Source organism: Diadema antillarum, unplaced genomic scaffold (assembly GCF_040938485.1).
Source record: "Diadema antillarum isolate AM-2024a unplaced genomic scaffold, OU_Dant_1.0 seq00001536_RagTag, whole genome shotgun sequence".
NCBI lineage: Eukaryota > Metazoa > Echinodermata > Echinoidea > Diadematoida > Diadematidae > Diadema > Diadema antillarum.
In genome coordinates, this window is record NW_027272268.1 from 825,704 (window position 1) to 848,115 (window position 22,412).

The window sequence follows — 22,412 nt, forward strand, 5'->3', positions numbered from 1 at the left end:
ATGAGCTGAAGACCTTTTCTTTTTGCTTGTCAGCTTAAGAAACCCAGAATAGGAAGGAGAAAAGATGAGCTGAAAATCTTTTCTTTTTGCTTGTCAGCTAAAGAAACCCGGAAGTGGAAGGAGAAAAGATGAGCTGAAGACCTTTTCTTTTTGCTTGTCAGCTAAAGAAACCCGGAAGTGGAAGGAGAAAAGATGAGCTTAAGATCTTTTCTTTTTGCTTGTCAGCTAAAGAAACCCGGAAGTGGAAGGAGAAAAGATGAGCTGAAGACCTTTTCTTTTTGCTTGTCAGCTTAAGAAACCCAGAATAGGAAGGAGAAAAGATGAGCTGAAGATCTTTTCTTTTTGCTTGTCAGCTAAAGAAACCCGGAAGTGGAAGGAGAAAATATGAGCTAAAGATCTTTTCTTTTTGCTTGTCAGCTTAAGAAACCATGAAGTGTAAGGAGAAAAGATGAGCTAAAGATCTTTTCTTTTTGCTGGTCAGCTAAAGAAACCCGGAAGTGGAAGGAGAAAAGATGAGCTAAAGATCTTTTCTTTTTGCTTGTCCGCTTAAGAAACCCGGAAGTGGAAGGAGAAAAGATGAGCTAAAGATCTTTTCTTTTTGCTTGTCAGCTAAAGAAACCCGGAAGTGGAAGGAGAAAAGATGAGTTGCTGAAGACCTTGGTTTGTTTGTTTTTTTCTTTTTGCTTGTCAGCCGAAGAAACCCGGAAGTGCACCAGTTACGCTGAAGGCTTTTTTTTTTTGCTTGTTAGCTCATGAAACCCGGAAGTGCCCCCCCCTCCCACTTTTGAAAACGCTCCACCGGCCCTACTGTAGCACATAGGGGCTTATGGGCTTTCTCGGTGACATGACTGTGGTTTTCTTCTTTACCTGGTTTAACCCTTCATGATATATTCCCTCATTAAAAGACCAGAATATGCCTCACTCTGAATTTTAACCCGTTGACGGTTTGATTTTGCGACAGCACACATTTTCCATAGACACCTGCCCGAGTATACTCGGGACTCGTCCTCAACGGGTTAAGGAAGGCGGATCAACCTTTTCATGCGGGAGATCCAGACGGAAAATAAAGTTTTGAAATTGAAAGAAGAGTTCCTTCCCTAACTGATAAACTGAAATAACTAATCACACATTGTAACTCACCCAAGACTAAAATGTTCTTTCTCCTTATCTCTTTCTTCTTTACCTCTGCCTCTCTCATTATTTTCCTCTCTGTCCTAATTTGGGATTTTTTTATTTACACTGAATACAACAAAAACAAAGTCCACATGCAACAATTTGATCATGCTATAAGAAAGTTTATTTACATGAATAATAACTTAGAATGGTAAGGTCCATTTTGTGAAACATTGCTTTACAAAGTGTTTCATGCAGAAGTCACCTCATTTATACAAAAAACAACATTACATCTGTAATTCATAACGTAAAACAAGTAAGGTTATTGATTCGAATGAGATGATCAGTCTATGTATATCACAAGGTAATGGTGATGACAGACCTTGAAACATCAAGAGTGTGATTTAGTTTCAAAGGCAAAGAAAAAAGAAAACATGTAAACAGTCAAAATGAAAATCGAAGTAGTTTTCTGAACATGTATTTTTCAGATTTGTGCAGCATTCATTCTTCAGTCTTAGCTTTCCAATCATATGGGATTTGTCCCTCTTACTGCCAAAAACTTACCTAAGAAACACTAAAATGCCAGCCACCAGCTAAACATTTCAGAAAGTATGGGTTTTGAGATTAATAGTTGCAGAAAACAAGGTATTAAAACAAAAGGTCAAATCATGTCACCTTAAAAGATGCTGCATCAAAACTTTACAAGTTTCAAGTGTCAAAATATTTTATACAGATTGTCTTTTTTTTCCTAATTGATCAACAGGAGGTAGTTGGGATATAAAATGTTAAGATTTTGAAAACACTAATTACGTTTCAGCCACATCACCTTACTTTATAGAGGCTTTATTAGCAACTATATCAGCACAGCACAGAGTAAAATCAGACTGTGTTTGCTATGTGAGTGCAATGCCTTTACAGCTCTAAAATGCGAGTACTGAATCATGCCATAAGTTCTTCAAAATTCTGAAAAAAAAAACAACAAATCAAATCATTATTCATCATTTGAATTCATATTTTTCTCTCCTTTCAATGTGTACACTGTGCAAACACCAGACACATGAACCAAGTAAGGTAATACTGTATTGCCAGGTATTCACAAATATTCATCTGACACAATATTAAGAGTTTTAAATGAATAAGATGACTTCCTAAAGTACAGAATTACACAAAGTGAGTGTAAATAATTTCAGATAGAAAGCATACACTTCCATTTCAATTCTATGCATACGTAAGAGAGACAGTACGAAAAATGACAAAGAAAATATTTTATTATTCAGTGACATAAATCACACAACAGCCCATTGGATACTTTTGATATTATTTTCCCTCACAAGTGATCACAGTGAGGTTGCTAAGGCCCTAAATAATGTTCAGGTGCAATCCTAAGAAAGGTAAATGCATTTTCAATTCAGCTAGGTAGTACAAGTAGTCTGTAAACTCCCACAGATACCACATCTTTTCATGGAGCTGGCAATAGCTATTTACAGGTTGACTTGGGAACTCACAACGCTTGATAGTGAGTCTTACTACCATCTTTTATATATTGCAGTGTTATATGTAATAATGTTGCTGCATGTTTTAATCAAAATGAAAAAAAGAATTCTGATGATTGTACAGTAGGACATTTTTGTACAAATACACACATCTTCATAAACTAAGTGATAAGGACATATTTCACAGCAGCTTATTTGTAAAATTAATGGGGCACTAGATGATAAATCAATCAGACAAAGCAGCATGAATGCCATCCAAACTTTAACAATCATTATTACTCAATGAGGGATAGTCATTAGCAACTTTTATCTCAAATAAAAAAAAATGTACCATTACAGATTTTTCCTTCATTCAATTTTAAGTAATCACATTCAAAAAATGATTGCTTTAACAATGACTCAATAATGCACCATCAGGTTGTGATCTATGGTGTGTGCCGGTGCAATTCGATAGTACTGAAATGCAGCTGAGATGATTTTTTGTCAAATCAAATGTGACATTACAACACAAGGCACTTTGATTCTGTACAAAATAGAGCACATGAACATTCAAAATATTGCCATAATTCTCTCTAACATAAATCAGAATTCATCTGAGATGCCTTAAAGGGAATTCCAGTCTTAATACAAGTATAAATTAATCTGACAAAAAAAAAGAGTAAATTCTTGCAAGTTCAACGGTAAAAATTTGACTGAAATCGGATGTAAAAAAGGAAGTTATGACATTTTGAAGTTTTGCTAATTTCTGCAAAATAGTTCTTGTACAGTGCATATGAATATGCAAATGAGTGAGCTAACCATGTTTTAACCTCACAATTTTCCATTGATCCTGTACAAAAAAATGATGAAAATTCAATGTTTCTGTCATTGAAGTCTGAAAAATGATGTTATTCCTGATAGAATAACTGCAGAATAGTGATCAGATGCGATATACCAGGATTTGAGCCTCAGGCATAATTGCGTTTGAATGAAAAACTGGAAATTTCAACATTTTATATACAAACTATATGGCAAGTTGTAAGGGTATGACATGCTCACTTTGCCATTTGCATATTCGTATTGACCGTTCAAGAACTGTTTCCTGAAAAATAAGCGAATCTTCAAAGTGTCATAACTCCCATATTTTTCACCCGATTTTGATCAAAATTTTACCATTGAACTCATAATATTGTACTCTTTCATATCAGGCAAACTTATATTTGGACTGGATTTTCCCCTTTAAAATGATTTTGCTACATTTAATCTCCACGAATTATAGGCATGCTAAATTCACGTAGCAAATCTTCGTTGCTTTGCCTGAAAAAGGCAGTGTCACATTGGTCAAATAAATCAACTTGTGTGATTAATGACAAATTTCAGTCTAAATCTTAACCATAAATTTTATTGGGCAAATATCACACACATCCCCAGGGGCGTGCCACAGAGAAGACTCATTGATATTTCAATTATCAAACATGTGCAGAACATAAAAGCAAATTTGCCACATCACACAAATTGATTACAACTATGGGAAGCCTTATACATTAATTGTTACTAAGTTTTTCACACAGAGTGATGAGAGTTGGTGTGAATACATTATACAGCTGAAGTCATACAAATGTATATGGAAAGAGTTTATAAAATGCTGATGAGGATCAAACGAGGTTCTATTCATTTTTTTTTGTGATGATTAAAAACATCTATACTATTATTTACATATTTTGAAGAAATGTAATGAACCTTGAAAAAGGATAGAGAATCAGATACATACATGTGTTGGTCATTCAAGACTTCTACATCACGAAAACAATATTCCATTTCCATGATTGACAATAAACAGTATGTGAGCTTAGAAAACACATGTTCCTAGCAGAAGGCACATAACATTTCATTTCATTCAATTCTATTTCATTTAATTTATCCTCTTTGAATTAATATTGTATCCATTATGAATTTAGTTTTTCTTCCATCACGAATACTCATAATAACTACTGTTACTTTATACAAACTCTCTGTATACCAGGCTTGTGTACTCTCTCTCTCTCTCTCTCTCTCTCTCTCTCCCTCTCTTTCCTATTATCTCTCAATATAATCAGTTTGCACTGGTTTACACACAAAAATCAATAGGATCCATCAACAAGAATTTGTGAAATCTTTGGGTGAAATCTTTGTGAAATCTCATGATTTTATAGGCTCTTGGCTCTCATTGGACGGTTCTTGTGTTTCCAAACTATCTCCTGGTTCTGTCTCCTTCTCATCTCCATCCTTATCATCATCCTTAGCAGACACAGTGTCTGAGTCCTGGTTTCCATCTGCAGGTTTAACCTGCTCCTCATCACTCACAGACTTATTCCCTGCTCCTTCAGTCTCCTCCCCCTCCACTTTCTCCTCCTTGCTCTCATCTTCTTTCCGATGTGTAGGTTCCTCTTCTGTAACCTTTTCATCATCTTTGCTTGATTCTGGTGATGGCGGCTTCTCAGTTTTGCCTTCTTTCTCCATCTTCTCTTCTCCCTCCTTCAGTTTATCCTCCCCCTCCACTTTCTTCTCCCCTTCCATCGTCTTCTCCCCTTCCAGAACCTTTGATTCAGTCTTGTTCTCTGCATCATCCTTCTTAGGAGGTTTGACATCTTTGTCTTTCTTTGCGGATGTTTGCTTCGGCTTGGTAGCCGTCGCATCCTTGGTAACCGCATCACTCGTGGTCTTGGACTGTTTTGGTGGAGTGGATCTTGTGGAGGAAGCTGACGCCTTCTTCAAGCTGGAGGCACTCCCACGGCCCTTGGCACTGGCTGAAGGTTTGGGCTTCAACTGTGAGCTTGGGGCATTGGTAATCTGTGGATGTAAAAAGAGGCATTGTTATCAATTGTTCCCAGTACGACCATACCTTGATGTCCTGCTGTAACCTATGTTTTTCATCTGTATTATGTCTTCAAATGAATTTCAAAATATGTTATTACTGCTTGTGAGTTCCCTCTGTGAGCTCCCCTTGGAGTCAAAGTTGCCCTTTGTACATTAAATCATAAAATCTTGAAATTGTGTCTATCAGAATATCCATCAAACAAACTATAAACCAGAAGAAAATCTATATTATGTACAATCTACATATTCTGTAAGTCTTAGTTTTAAATATTTTCCAAGGTCTAACATAAAAAAAAAAACTTTGCAGAATTTCATCCTTGAGTCTGAAAAAAGGCTTTCACCTGTATGAGTCACATCAGCACTTAAATAGAAGAATACAATTTGGTTTTCATGTCCATGAATATTTCTATCAAAATCTGCTCTGCCATCTCACAATCTGATACTATATCTCACAGTTTGATAAACTACCAATGTTTTAACTCAAGCAGTGAAAACATAAAGGACACAAGAAAATTGTACTGGGGTAATTCTGTGGAGATAATATAAAGTGTTAAAAGAGGTTGTAAAGTAATTTGATGCTTGTTATTCCATGGATGGGGCCGGGACTCACCTGTTTTGGTCTGGTCCCACTCTGGGGAGTTTTCCTTGCATCATTTGCTTGCTGGGTGCTCTTCAAGAGAGGGTTGTTACTGGGCACCTTGGCATTGGGGTTTGGGGCTGGTCTCCTTAGGGGCTTCTGTTGGGATGCCTTGGGGGATTGTGTCTGCCTCACTTCTGCTGTAGATGCCTCACCAGCTCCTTGTGCTGTGTCTTTTGGCTATGAGGGCAATGTCAAATACAGTACGAAATTTAAAAAGGTTGCTGCTATAATTCTACTACATGTTCTTGACAATGACATGTAATGATGTAATCATGAAAATGCAATATTTCAAATGACTCCACTTCTAAGGACAGCCACAAACATGAAACTGACAATAATAAATATTGCACAAATGTTCTATAATAAATAAAATAGCAAATGATGAATGTATTTGCACTGAATGACAATATCTAGTTTAATCAAATACTAGTAATAAGTGCATGGGCGTGGCCTACTAATAATGACCATGTTCCATCTGAATTTGGGATATACAACATACAACATGGCAACTCCAAAATGCAACAAATCAGTTTTACCTACCATCTTTACTCAACTACAGTCAAAATTGCTTAAGTCAACATCACATAAGTCAAATGATATGGCCTAAGTCAAAGGTCTTTTCAAGTCCTCTTCTCTTTATATTCTCTTGAATTTTTATTCCCTAGTAAGTTAAATGTTCTCTAAGTTGAAGCTATTTCTTCAGTCCAAATAGATTCGACTTAGGTAAGGTGGACTGTTAGCCTTCATGGCTGAGCTGCTCACCTGTTCCTGTTTGTGAGGAGCACCATGGACCACCACCATCTGTATCAGAGCCTGCTTGAAGGATGCAGTGCACCGCTGCTCTATACTCTCCACTAGTGTCTGTTTGTAAAGCCTCTTGTAGCTACGTCTGATCTGGGGCAAGTCCAGCTGAAAGTGGGATCAAATATTGTTGGTCAAATATAAAATAAAGTACCTGATGTGAAAGAGTTTCAAAACATCCCACACATAAAGTAGGTTTAAGACTCTTTCAAGAGTCAAGTGCACAAGAACTTATTGCAAATGGCATGGTGTAGATAAGGGTTTAGCAAATTTGAGGTAAATTTCAATTTCAATTTACTTACTACTTTGAACAATCGATTAGGCTACAAAGCTGTTATATTCAGAGCTTACTGCATGCACATGAACTTGATATTTGTCATGCATGTGGACCTTCATTTTCATGAAGACAGAGAACAATACATGTAATGACACAGAAAAAAAAATAAGACACTTGCACTCACACACAATGACCACATACAACATGTGCATATATAGACTCATACCTTCAAAAAGACATCGCAACATTCAACTCCACACATGCACACATAGACACACAAAGGCTTTTCCACAGATGACTTACTTCTGATCGGGTAATGATAATTCTCATCAGTGTTGTGTCATCAGCCTCTCCCGTCAAACTTGAATGGAGTCTCTCGGCCATGAACTGTGTGCAGCTGTTCAGACATCGGACTGTCAATGTAGACAGAAAAAAGATACTTACATGACATACAATCATATACCTGATGACTGAATTACACTTTACAAATGTGATCTACTGTATGATTCATCTCACACCAAAGTTTCATCAAATTTAGGGTGCAGAAGGGCTGCCACGATTAACATATCAAAATCAAGGAGGATATGTGGGTATAACGAACAATCACAGAGATATTCGTATGTTACATACAGTGCATTAGGTGCAAATGACTCCCATACTCAGGAAAGCAATTGTATTTCCTTGTCAGGCTATGAAGAGATAGGATATATTTCTGTATTAATTCTCTTGTTATTACGGTACTCCCAGCAGAATCACATAGATTTGGCATCCCTTGGTGCCACAGCAAGTTCTTAACATGCACCACAATTATGTTAGGAGTCCTTAAAAGGACTATTAGGACTGCAAGAGGACAGATTAATAGATACTTGAGGTAAAGGGGTATTCTAAAGTCTCAATCCAGTTTGTGTTGTCTGATGCTTTATTCTTCAAACACTCTCAACTTCTCTCTATAGTCAACTGATTATGGTGTTGAGCTGTGAAGATCTTACCCATGCATATCATGGCATCCTGGAAATCTCCAATAAGGCTACGTCTCAACTCCTTTTCAAGCTCTGAATTTGTCAACTGTAAACAAGAGATTGATACACAGGGATAAAGACACAATTACTCAAAGATTTTACATTTGCTTAGAGGATTGTTTTCAATATAATCACTTCATATATTACCCCTGTCATACTCACTTACAATGGTTTAGAAATGTTAACTATTCAATATAGGGACAGACAAAAATGTATGAGTATATAGCTGATGCAGTACATACACCCTCTTCCACGAACATGAGTCTTCATTCTGTTTATTAATCATAATATGATGTGTAAAATATGTGATGATGTGTAAAATGCCTGGAAATATTATTAGCTACAGTATGCCAAGTCAAATCTCTATGGAAAATATGATAGCTGTAGCATCTTGTTCATTCTATTATGCCCATAACAGTTGTTCCACAAAGTATGAAAATGAAAAAAAGACTACAGCTATTCCAAATTATCCTCCTTCAAAGCCTTCTTTAAGAGATAACAGCATTCAAAGAGTGCAAACTCTGATTCTTAATCACAATTACCATTTTGGATGAGGAAAATCACTGATTAAGTCCAAATAAAGATAGACAAATAATTTTCATCCCATGGCAATAGGAAGTTGGACTGCTTCTGGCTGATGCCTCCAAGAAAAAAAAAATTGGTCCAAAGAAAACAGACAATTCATTCCTGCCTCTCACCTGATCATACTGTACAAGGACCTCCCTGAGATGTACCAAGCTGGCTTCTTGGAGAAGACTGGCCATCTTGCCACTGGACACATCCCAGCGTGCCTCACTCCCAGCATCCTTCAGTGCTTCAGCATCCTTTAGTGCCTGGTCCTCATCTACCTCCGTTTCCTCAGCTCGGCAACCCTAGGGGCAAACACAAAACATGATGTCGCAGATGTTAATGAACTTCCTTTCTTTAAATGAATATCATCTTGTGCAGACAGCAAATCTGGGATTTTATCCTTGGACATGTTGAATCTATGACACAAATTCTCATGAGCTAACAATTTGAATAACGTTTAGAATACAAAACTTCATACATATACATCAAATACATAAATGACAATGTTGCAATAATTGATTTCCTCAGCAAATGTAATTCATTTCTGATCTTTGCTTACATTTAACTGTCTATAATATCTATTACATAACATCTATTCTCATATGCGCTAAACAAACAATGTGATCAATCTGCATCAGTATGCAAGATATCAAACTCTCTATGAGGTCCTAATTGATAATTTTGTAATGCAGAACAAAAACATAAAACATTATTCTGGAATCATGTCTGTAAACTGGTTCTTATCTTGTATGCATGTATACCTGTTTCCTCTCATACAGCACAAAAAGAAAAAAACTAAAAAAGCTTACCTTTGCCAGAGCCAAGGAAAGATGTCTGAGTTTGCCCTTGATCTCTGCTGTGATGTCATCCTCTAACGATACACCAAATTTGGCTTCATAAGATTCCTTGATACCAGCAATTGCCTGTTAAACATACACAAAATTTATAAAGTAAATAGTGAGGACTTATACATCAGGTAGGACTACAGTCAGTGTACCATTAATACGATTGCAGAGAAATTTATCTCTGTAGAGAGTGTATTGCCTCTTTTATTTTTGCTGTGTTTTTACCATCATATATATAGACTAACATTCAACTTCAAAAATTCAAATTCATAAATATTGTGAAATTACTAAAGAAAAGATAAGTATGGATGCAAATGGAAATTCAATTAACTTCTCAGAAAAACTACAAACATATGGCATTCGAAATGCACATCATTAAGTTTTCTTGTATAATGCAGTTTACTCCTTTTTCCTTACATTAACTGTACTTGGATTAAGTCTGTGAGAACTGAAAAATATATACGAATTGTCAATTTTATGGAGTACCAGTAACTTATTGATCAGTAAAGTTTAATGTACTTACAGCATTACTTCTGGTACAAAGGATCTCTATGACAGGCTCAACCAGTGAATCTTCACCCTGGGAAAACAAAAGAATTATATATCACTTAGCAACATGACATAACATATCAGTTTCTCTCACACACCACCACAAGACGTCTCATTTTGACTACTTTAATGCAAAGAATTCAAGTTGATTTTGTAAGTTGTCAAACTTTCTCATTCTCTACCTGTCTCACTCTCTCTTTCTTTCTTTCTCTCCCTCTCTTGTTCTTCGTACAATGCATTTGCTGAAAAATCATTTAAACAAACATTTAATATTTACAATAATTATTAACAAAATTAACTCTTCCTATTGTTTTAAATGCATTTACCAATATTTCATATCTCTTTTCAAATACATTCCTCATGCAAAAACCAAATCACTAACTGGCAGCATATAAGTCAATTTCCACTTCTTTGTAGACGCTGAAACGCATCCTACCTTGAGAGCCCGCCGTAATGTCAACGCATCCAAGTCTTCCCTTGTTGCTAGGAGACTCTCGATGATGTCATCATATTCAGCACTCAAGTTGTCTTTCAGCTCCTGCTCCAGCGTCTGCACACACAACCATAAAGAACGGAAATGAAAGTAAATTACTGGGGTCATGGGGATAGAGGGGACAGATGATATTTTCTGCTTTGTGAAGCTGCCAAGCTGAACCAACATGACAACAATGTTCTGCTAAAAATTGACCACTGTGGGTGCAGTGCTGATCTTCTAAACCAAGTGTGGTAAAGATAATGTTTATCAAATATCATATGATGCTAGTGCAATATTACATTGTTTGTTAGTGTATTTCTACATATGGTGTACATGATCCTTTCTGGTTTGTGTTTGTTTCTTTGCTTGTTCTTGTTGTTGTTGTTTGTTGTTGTTGTTGGTGGTGGTGGTTATGGTGGTGGTGATGGTGGTGGTGGTAATGGTTGTGGTGGTGGGTTTGTGTGTGTGTGTGTGTGTGTGTGTGTGTGTTTGTGTGTGTTTGTTTTTGTTTTGTTGCTTTATTTTGATTTTACAGTAAAGTACAGATACACTTCTGGGCTATGTAGCTGCACGAAAGTTGAGTGTCTCACCAGTCCATATGTGTCTTCAAACTTGGCCAGAGTGTCTTGTCTCTGCTGGTATGTCCTCTTGGCTAATGTCTGAACAAGGATCTGCTCAGGGTTACCTATTGTGTTAAAAGAAAAACAACCACACAAAATACTTTAAGTTTTGAGCCTGAACAAAATAACTGATATCATTGATCTTCTATATGAGATGTTACGTTCATTCCAAAATATTTCATGACAGAATGATGGCCACTAAATTTACCAGTTTGTATCTGGTCAAGTTTTATCCTCCATCAAGCTTTCACACAGTATGTCAACACATTACATGATGCACTACATTATTACTCTGCATCTTATCAAACTTCATCATCAAATACAGTTAACATATATGTGGTGACACCTACCATCCTACCATATGGTAGCAAGACTAGAAGTTATCCACTCACATTTGTAACACCATAATCCTATACAGTGTATGTGTACGACTACACCCCATGAAAAATAATGTCATGTGATTTTTCAAAGTAACATCTTTAGAGCAATCAAGAATCATTTTTAATGCACAAAGTCAGTTTTGTATCACTCTGCCTCATAAATAATGTGTGGATTTAGCTCTCATATAAGTAGGAAACTGCTTACCCATTCCTTTTGTAGCTTTAAATAATTTGGCTGCTTCATCTTTCTGGTTGTACGTCTGTGGCTTCACAACAGCTTCTTTCTGCATGGGTGAAGGACAAAACATTTGATATGACGATTTACTTCCACACTAAGAATTACTTTTTCAGTCTTTGACATTTTTTTTTAAAGCACAAACAGTCTTTGCATATATATAAAAACATACTACAATTCTCACCTCATGAACAAAACATACTTACAATGCTATATTATATAGGAAATCAATTCACTCTATCTATACATCTAATACTGCAATATCAATTGAAAATATTTCAAGACATACTTCAAAATACCAAACCATCATCACACAGTCTATCAAGGAGTTAACATACCATTTTCATATTTCAAAAGATTTATTCTTTTCAGATCTCCTCATCACTACAAAAAATTCAATTGTTTCAATTACGAAAAACAAAATACACCAAGATGGATCTAGAGTTATATATTAATTTTAGGTCACTACATTTCTTTTTTAGGCCACCAAAATTTCAAATTCAAAGATTTTAGTGACCCAAATAGGCCACCAAAGTGTCAAGCCATACATATGAATTATGTGTGCATATATATGTATGTATATATATATATATATATATATATATATATATATATATATATATATATATATATATATATATAAAGTTGGCACATTTTTTGCATATATATATACATGTGTATATATATCAAGGTACAGCACAAATATATGTCTTTCCATGTACGAGTAATGAGAGAAAGTTTTGAGTGCAGCACCTTTTTCTTCTCCTCTGCTTTCTTTCTTTCCTGCCCTATAACAGGCAGTTTGGTGGTTCTTCTCTTCAGCTGCTGTCTGGTTGGCAGTCTCTTACCTCCTCCCTGGCAATGAGAAATTTGCTTTCAGTGAGCAAGATGGACTTTGCACAATGGAACATTTAGTCTGGTAGCAAACATGTCTGTATACAAGAGGCAGCCCAAGCATATTAGTACATTAAATTTTGTACATCATATCCTGACTGTAAACAAGATGGGTTGCAGAGCTGGTCTTTGTACAGGTTTTATTACTGCTTGATATATCTGTACAAGTCATTCAGCTGTGGCATCACAATTCTAAATATCACGTTGACAGGCTAGAGATTAATAAACAGTCATGCTATTCAAGCTATATTTCAGGATATTCCTTCAACTATTTCTCTCTTCTATTCAAAGACCAAATTTTGCCAAACAAACCAATCTCCAAATGCACAAGACACTCTGAAATTTGGCAGCACCACCCTGAAAATCAAGTTGACTGTATAAATATGTTTATAAATTCATTTTGCACTACACTCCTCAACTACTCCTTTCTTCAAACTTAGTCATGATTTGCCACGAATATAACTTTCAACAATGTGCAATGGTGGGACGGTTATATAAGACATGAAGAGAAGTAAACTCCATTGAAAATATACAGAGCTGAAAGTTCAGTAGCTCTACATGGAAGTATAAGCCCACACTCACCAGACTGGGTAATTTTGTGGCCTGTAGTTCAAGAGCCTCTTCTTCTGTTGGAACTTCAATTGTCTCCTCAATGTCGCCCTCGATGAAAGTTTTCTGTCAGTATCAGACATCACACAAAGCAGTCAAGATAATGTATCACAAGTGTTTTTTTATTGCTCAATTCATGAACCTATGTTTCACTATAACTGGAGAGCTAACATGGCAAACATATATTTTTGTCATCCCAAAAAAGAAACACACACACACAAACAAGCAAGCAAGCAAGCAAAGAAACAAACAAACAAAATCTTACACAGATTTTATAACGGGTCTAGTGCAATTACCCCCTGGGCAATTACCCTGCACCCTTCCCCTGGCCCTAATCCTAATCCTAATCCTGAACCTAATCCTATTCCTAACTCAAACTTCTAACCCTAACCCTAACCCTAACCCTAACCCTACTTGTTACTCTAAGCTTACCACTAACCAGTATTTACCGGGGGGGGGGGGGGGGGGGGGGGGGGGGGGGGGGGGGGGTAATTGCCCGGATACGTTTATAACATACCTAAGAGTCCCATGAACCAATAGCGGTGTACGCAATTTCAGCATTTTTAGTTATCAGCTCAAAGTTTGCCTTATTACACTTCGGTCTTTATGTAGGTTTACTTTGTCATGCAGTTTGTCACTTCTTTTGTAAAAACTTTTGTAAAAACTATGCATGTCAATTTCTCAGAAAAAAAAACCCAGACAAACAAACAACAAAAAATATCTGACAGATCTATGCATATGTAATCATGCCACGGCACATTGTTCTCTACAAACTTGCATACCAGTGGATGTTTCTAGGCATGAAACCATCAATGCAAAGACTGACAGATGTCTCACCTCTTTGTTTGCATGTCTATCCTTGGCATAGAAGATGAAGGAACTGGTCTCATTCACACCTCTGAGGTCAACCTCATAGCTTTTGGTCACCTGTGCCTTCTGGGTCAGGTAATAATTGTGCATGAGGTAGTCATCCTCCTGCAAATATCAACAAAGAAGCAAATTGCCCATTAAGAGACAGAAAGGTGGTACTGATGATATGAAGAAACAACAATAAATACAACTTGGTTGCCAATAAATGATACATATACTTATTCACTGATTTTGAAAGAAAAAAAAATTTAATGTACAAAAAAATAATGTACTACCACATCTAGAAAACTTTGCTATTTATGCATTTAATAATTGGTTTGTGAGGATGATATAGACATCTGTAATTTACAAAGTTTATGAAGTTAGTACCCTCTGGTTCTAAGCTGATGTACTTTAATACACTGAAAGGTCAGGTCTATGTGTACATTTTTGCTATAAAAAATATTCTTTGTTCAATTTTCAATGGGAAATCAACAAAGGATACATAGCAGTGAAATAAATAACTTTGAATATGGAGATGGGACCACACAAATTGCTATGAAAGCTTGACTGATGGAATAAAATGCTAAAACTTACCATTTTATCAAAGTTGTACATGGGTTTCACCTTGTTGAGTCTCTTTAACAAAGCTGCATTCTCTTTCTCTATCCTCTCCTGTTCTCGGTTCTTGAAAGGAGTGTTCAGACTGAGGAAAAATGTACCAAATTCACATTAAATTCATCTACACAGATACTGAACATAATCTACACGACATCCATATCAGATATGCTTCAGACACTGGCTAATGGCTCTGTGAAACATTTTCACAGAAATAATACATGTGATCATGAGCACATTTCTTTGTAACATTTCATGACCTTCCCTATTGACCTGCAATTGGACTTTGGAGAAAAAAAAAGATAGGGAAAATTACAAATCAGACAAATTGGAAAATCTAGATGAAAACAGAGAAATTTAGAGTTGTGCCAGTGGAAAATGGTGTGCTAATAATACAAAATAAAAAAAAATAGAAAATTGCTATCAAAATTTATTATCACAGAAATTGATATGGTGACATATCATTGAAGTAATTCTTAGCAATCTAGCAGAAAAAGACACAAACAAATTAACAAGATTTAAAGAGATGATAAGGAAAAGACAGAGGAAACATAGAAGGAAAAAAAAAAGAAAATGAGATGGAGGAAGGGAAAGCTGGATAAACATTTAATATGATATTGTCATTTACATCAGTTGAATTCTTACCTCTTAGGGGCAGCATCATACTCAAAGTTCCAGTTATCCAGCCCACCTCCAGACCGGATGATATTAGTGAGCTTGGCGAGGAGGATGCGGTTGTCATGGTCAATAAGAGCTTGTTTCTCCTCCTCCGTCTAGGCATAGCATGATGACAGAGCATAATGTAAAGAAGAAAAATAAACAGATTTATCTCCTTAGAGATGCTTTATCAATCTCCACAATAGAATACTTTCTGGAATCGATTTATCTGCACATTTGGAATTGATGTAACAGTGCTACATGATAAACAATCACAATGGGTTTACGCATTTTTTTTCCTATACTTCATATGCGTGGTACCTGAAGCATCCAAATGTTTTTGTTTTATTTTTTGGGCACAAGATGGTGAAAAACAATACTTGACAAGAAGAATGTCTTACAGGTATTGTATCTAATGCCAAAAAAAAGTATTAGATTAACGGCAACAGTCATCAGCTGATGATCTTGGTATCTCATCTGAACATTTGTCATGCATGCAAATCACAGTTTCAATATGTAATGCACTGATAGATGAATGCACTCCTTTCTTACCTGCAGTTTCTTCATATTAACCTGGAGGTGTGGGTACGTTTTGGGCGAAGTGGCATCAATCTTCGTCTTCATCCCATTTTTCTGCAAACAAATAAACACAACAATAATTTCATGCGTCATGCTAATATCAATGCACATCCACAATCCATGTTATCTAAAACTAACCACTAATGCAAAGAAAAGAACAAAAAGTAATTGACACTCATTGTAAGAAAGTTGCACACATGCTGTAGATGTAGAATACCATGTAAGTGGAGTACATGTCACCAGCACTTTGTGGAACACACAGGAATGCTTTGAAAGTTTTAATAATGTATGAGACAGATAATTCTCTCCTACCTCCCCATTATAATCAGCACAAGTTGGTTTTCTCCTCCACAACATGTGCATTCACTCCAAAAGTTCTGAACATATATCACAACAGCAGCATCTGTTACCATGGCAACCTACCAGTATGGATGTCTCTAGGTGCACCTCATTTAATTAAAGGACTGAAAATTACCAAGTTAAATTCAATTACTTGGCGAACAGTGGAAAGATGGAACCCTGATTAGGTGCTGTTCATACACTTGTAGCTTACAACACTTGACTTATTACTGAAATGCAGTAGACAACATCACAACATCTGTCTTCTAAAATTGTCCACAATAAAGAAACATGCCTAGAGTTATATAACACATTAACAAATACACTATAATGTTTCTTCAACACAGATAACCCATTACACATAACATCATTGATATAATTGTACCTGTCTTGTGTGTGTGTGTGTGTGTGTGTGTGTGTATCATATTACTGTACTCAAGAATGTGTGCAAAGCATAGAGCATTACTTGTTTATTATGCACCATGTATAACTGAAGAAAATGCATTTAATATGTCACTCTATCTTGATAAATTAATTCCATCTAGGGATTTTACTGTTTTAAGTTAGTAGTATATAAAGTCCCCCTTTTTTCGAGCATCACCGTTGCTAGGCAACTGCAGGCACAGTTGGCTGGTAATGGCAGCAATTTAGTGGACTTGTCATTGTGTCTTGTTTGCACACCAGTGCCATTCATACACCACAATACAGCATTTTAGTTACTAGTGCTTGTAAAAAGAAAAGAAGGCAATTTCTCTGCAGTCTATCTATCATAGACTAGATGGGATATAATGATGTCTTCATGAATCTTCACTCATTTTACACTCTATGTTCAATCATTAACATGTTCTGTATGGCACCAGCCCTTTCGCACTAAATAAGCATGCAAGTATTTAAGTAACTTTCCTTCCGACAATGCCAAACCTTTGTGTGTATTCTCTCCATTTTTTTTTTTGATTGAATTCATATTGATGTAATGATTTAAGATACAATGTACATGTATACACACAATAAATGTGTGGATCACATTAAGTCAGAGATATAGATACTTTCATTGGAGTGTATGTACATTGTATGAGATATTACAGAAGTCCTGGTAAAGATAGTTTCTTGCAAACTGACAACCTCATCAGATTTGAGCATCTTGCAAAGACAATGAAGGAGAATATAATTTTTGTCATTAAACTGTCCTGCTTCACTTCATTCTCTCTTCCAAACACAGGCATCACTGGTTGTCCATGGCAACAGAAGCCATATTTACTGTGCTCATTGAATTTGGAAGTCAAGTATGCAAACATTTCTCCTGCCTTTTCAATTTAATGCAATGAGTATTTACATAATGACAATCATTCAGTCAAATTATTGATTTTTCACTCAGCATTCTGGATTCTCTCTTTCAAGATAAAAAGAATGGGGTCAATGCTCGGACAAAATTTGTGATGCCAGGTGGAAAGTTTTATTCAGTCTATTCCTACGCATTCCGAGCAATTCAAAAAGCGATGTTTTTCATTTTTATCTTTTTATTTGATTTGCACCGCCCTAATCCTCTGCAGTAAGGTAGAGTTGACAAAAATCAATAAGTTATTTATCCAAGCCAGCTGAAGAGCGGCAATAATGGAGTCTGGTATAAAGCCATTGTACAAATGGTGTACATGTGTACAACCATCATGGCTTCAAACTCATGGCAATATAAAGACTGTTGCCATGGCACTGACATGTTCAGTTTAAGGATGTGTATGAAAAGTGAAGAATGAGTGAATTACATGTGATTTTCCTCATTCTGCAATAGGGTTTTCTACAAGGCCAAAGTTATGTTTCTAATCATCCAGAGAGTCCTGGCCATTATTTTTAAGACACACTGTGCAATAAAAACTTTCATGCATCAAGGAGATTTGAAGCCAGTGTGCACATAAAATGTATTTAGGAAGCATTAATTCAGTACTGCATGTATAAACGAACATAGTGCGAAAAAGAAAACGTGGCCTATTATTCACACATTGAATTTTCAAAATCATATCTTAACAAGTTGTGTTGTTTGTTTGATGCTTTTGATCTATTATCAAGTGTGAATTTTGTTTTCATAGCAAGCACAAATATTGATAGAACAAATCAGAACTACCACTCACTGCTGTAGTTCACTTTGTATGTCATAACAATGTCAAGTGTAGTGTAAGCAAAATGGTGTGCACACTTTTGATGAGATCAAGCATGATTTACTGAGGAGAAAAGGATTTTATTGAGGAAGCCATTTGGGAAATCATTACAATATGGTGAGTCATTCAGTATAAGGTACAACCAATACCCTTGGGCCCCAATTCACGAAGGTGGTACAAATGAAACCATGGTTTAAACCATGGACAAAAACCATGGAGCGCCAATGTAGTGTCGCACGGAATATTTCATTACAAAATTGGTCATTTCGTCGACAAAATGACCGCTTCGTTAACGAAATTATCATTTCGTGGACAAAATGTTTGTTTTTAGTTACAAAATGTTGTCATTTCATTACAAAATAATCATTTCATCGATGAAATGACTGATTTCGTAACGAAATATTCTGTGCAATACTTGCCGTTTCACGGTTTTTGATCATGGTTTCATTTGTACCACCTTCGTGAATTCGGGCTTTAGTGTTGCAAGAATAGTAAACCTGGAATAGTCGACATTCAACCATTTACCTTACAAGTAGTCTTCAATAGAGCATTTTGCTTTTGTATTACAAGTTGAAGCGTAGATGTCACACAAATCCAAGATAATTATGTCACTGGTCTACTGCATTTGTCTTCATAGGAACAACTAGAAGCTCTACAGTCTGTAACTTTATGGCATCATTGGAAATCATTAGATACCAATCACAACTTTGACAAATTTACTGTCACATGGGACAGTATCTCTCACACATGTTGTCTCTCACACATGGTGTGAGTATTTCAAAATCCCACACTTTTTGATTGACAATGAAGTAGCAAAGCATATCAAACATCTACATGTATTTGCGAGCACAAATTCTGAGGCAAGAACATATGCAAAATAAGTCATATTATACATAATGCATATTCCATATCTTTATTCCCTGTAATAAAGGTCACATACATAATGTTATATCCCACATAGAAAGGGAAATGTTCTAATTCACTGTTTGTCTCCAGCACAATTTCCATGGTTTTTCTGCTTACCCTAAGTACTTTTAAGGTTGCCATGGATACATTGTTACATATTGAGTTTTTGACATTGTTTTACAGTAATCATTTAATTTTATCAGCACTAAGGAACATTGGTGTTCAGTTCAAAGTTCTCGCTTGAATATAATTTTTATTGTATTGAGCTATTATGTGTAAAAAGTGTGCAAAATACACCTCTTAGATTGAATTTTTAATTCAAAGGTTTGGGGGAAAATGAAAAATACTAACTGGATATGATTTAAATGAATAGTTTCATGCTTGATGTAACAGATCATTTTGTTTATCTATTTGTGTTTTTTTTTTCTTTCAGTAGACCCTAAATTCCTTCGGCACATTGAGGTAGTAAGACAAAAAGTCTACATGATACAAATTATACCTGTAACTATAATGAAACATGAATTCTGTACACTGCAAGTATGCCTTCCAAGATGTAGAATCTATTATTGTCATTTCTCCTGGACATGCTAAGAAAATTCCCAAAGGCCACAAGAATCTGTGATATCTTACACTGACACATATGTGAATATGTGGACAGAAAAATCTGTCTGTTCAGGTTTTTTTTTTTTTTTTTTGTTTTGTTTTTGTTTTTTTTGGGGGGGTTGTTGTTGTTACTGTTGTTTTTAACTTTATGACTCTCCCCCCCCCCCCCATATTCTGTGAAATCAGATGTAGTCTCCGCGGAACATATCTGCGACAACCAGATACAGATTGCTCTTTCAGTCATATGAATATGTATACCTTAGTGCACTGATACATTGCATATTAATATTATCATACGTACATGTTTACTGTTTTAACCACAGAATGATTACACTGTAAATATTGTACGATTAAAATTTGGTTCCACAAATCTATTTCCTTTAATATTCATGAATGAAAGACACACAGGAGAGCTAATAACTTCTTTTATTTCTTCTTCTCACTCATGGTCATCCTGAAACTCATGGAGAAGTCCACAAAACAGTCATTATGTTCAAGACTGGGCAAGTGTTCTGTTGAGTACTCCTTCCTAAAAACTGACCTTTTCAATCCCAACTCCAACCCTACAAACTGTAGTACATGTACTGTGTATCTTTTAAGGGCCTAACTGCACTGGCGACCCAAACACGTTCACAGTGCCCCAGTTATTTATTTAGGACCCAGGGTCACTTTGACAGGGTTTATATTAAATTATAATCTTATCAGCAACACCCCATCACAGTAGCCTATGTGTGTATATTTAGTGTGGATGATACGGAACTCTTGATTAGCCTTCTCTAAAAAGCTTTTAAGTTTTTGAAACACCAAAGGCAACAAAAACAAGTGAAAAATGCCTCCCCCCCCCCACCCCATTTTCAAGCAGGGTAGTATAAGTTTAAAACAGTTACAGGATTAAAGGTATCATTCATTTTTCTCATCTACTTTCAAAGGTCGTATGACTATGAAACTTACCTTTGCTACATGCATCTCATAGTTCCGTTGATTCCATTTCTTCTGCAAGACGTTATTAGCTGCAGGAAAGCTGCTTCCAGTGAATGAACGTGATGCCATCATATTAGTATGGCTGATTGACTGTGTTTAAAAACAAATTGTTTGTTGATTCTCCAAACTTTTATGTTGTGAGATAAAGTTGGTGCAATCATATAGCTTTGGGACTACTGAAAATCAATCTTCCAGCTGTCTTGTTATAGTTAGTCGAGTACATTCTGATACAGAGTTCTGCTGCTGATGAGTCAAGGATGCACTGAAAATCTACTGGTCGTAGCGGAGTGACGTACACTGTATGTACAGCCCAGTTGCAATGCAAATTGAGGAGCATTAACACTTCGGCTTAAATTTCACTTGATTGTCGACAGAAATCTCCAAGCATAACGGAGATTTACGGTATAGAAACGAGCTACCGTAAACAGTTTGAAATGCTTCCTCAAACTTGTAAGAAAGATCCAGTAATCATCAGCGTAAAATCCATTGATGAAGTGGCAGGCCTGCACCTGTGTCGAGCACTGCTCGTATACCAGGGACACGGTTGTAAATACCCTCCTCTTGCCCGAATCCAGTCGGCCTCGGCTCTGTTCTGGAATCTTTCAAGAAAAAAGACGTGCTGTTTCGCTAAAACCACGCATAACAAGAAACTCTGCAACGGGTGGTGTTCGATCTCACATCCCGGCACACAGCAGGTACTTGTAATCACAGCAGTCAGAATCAATACTGTATTCATTCACTTGCTGATAACTTTCTCAACAGCCGATAGCAACCTCATAAACTATTAATGAGTTTCTTCGTCTACCCCCATACACCAGCACCGTAAACAAGATACCACTGAACTGTGGCCCCGATTGGTATACCGCTTGGTCTTTTCGTGTATTGTGTGCGGCGTGAACACGCTGCTTTTCGTGTGTATACATGGTGTACACACACGCGCTACGGTTACTAGGCAGGCTCTGTAAACAAGGGGTATTGAAAACCTGGAAGTGGCAAACTCGCGAATGGGGTGCATTCATAATCGCTTCACACTGGGAACTCCGGACTCCAATGAGGGAGGGACATAGACATCCATTTCCGGTTTGAAGAAACCATGATCATACCGTAATAATGAGTAAGAGTTAAAGATTCAGGTCGATAAAGAAACGTTAATCCACACCGTTCTGAAAGGTTTATACAGTACTTGATTGATTTGGTGAAAATTGTAAATGAGTGAATTCAAATTGCCTCTTCTATGAAAGGCATTATAGACATACTCTAGTATTTTCTGCCGAGATGAGAAAGTGGGATAGTACAGTATTGGTGGAGATGAAAATTGGGCTTTTAACTTTTTGCGAGATACCAAGAAAACACTTATGATATAGTACAGGGCATA

General features: G+C 36.3%; 1 protein-coding gene across 1 annotated transcript; it reads right to left on the minus strand.

The window, feature by feature from the left end:
• Positions 1-4,763: 4,763 nt before the first annotated feature.
• On the minus strand, positions 4,764-21,106 carry LOC139710510 (uncharacterized). Its single transcript, XM_071622442.1, has 18 exons — positions 21,008-21,106; positions 16,032-16,112; positions 15,468-15,595; positions 14,802-14,910; positions 14,193-14,330; positions 13,334-13,421; positions 12,606-12,703; positions 11,823-11,901; positions 11,208-11,302; positions 10,579-10,692; positions 10,117-10,173; positions 9,558-9,671; positions 8,877-9,050; positions 8,149-8,224; positions 7,463-7,572; positions 6,844-6,990; positions 6,052-6,258; positions 4,764-5,414 (listed from the first exon to the last, which is right to left on the minus strand). Exons 1-18 carry the CDS (start codon positions 21,104-21,106, stop codon positions 4,764-4,766), a joined length of 2,565 nt encoding a protein of 854 aa, XP_071478543.1.
• Between the last annotated feature and the right edge of the window lie 1,306 nt (positions 21,107-22,412).

Excerpts from the sequence above, each read along its gene's own strand:
- LOC139710510 (XM_071622442.1), bottom strand. The coding sequence starts at position 21,106 with ATGGCATCACGTTCATTCACTGGAAGCAGCTTTCCTGCAGCTAATAAC. Across the intron at positions 15,596-16,031 it reads TTAATATGAAGAAACTGCAG|ACGGAGGAGGAGAAACAAGC; the intron begins GTAAGAAAGGAG and ends TGCTATGCCTAG. Across the intron at positions 13,422-14,192 it reads ATAGACATGCAAACAAAGAG|AAAACTTTCATCGAGGGCGA; the intron begins GTGAGACATCTG and ends TGATACTGACAG.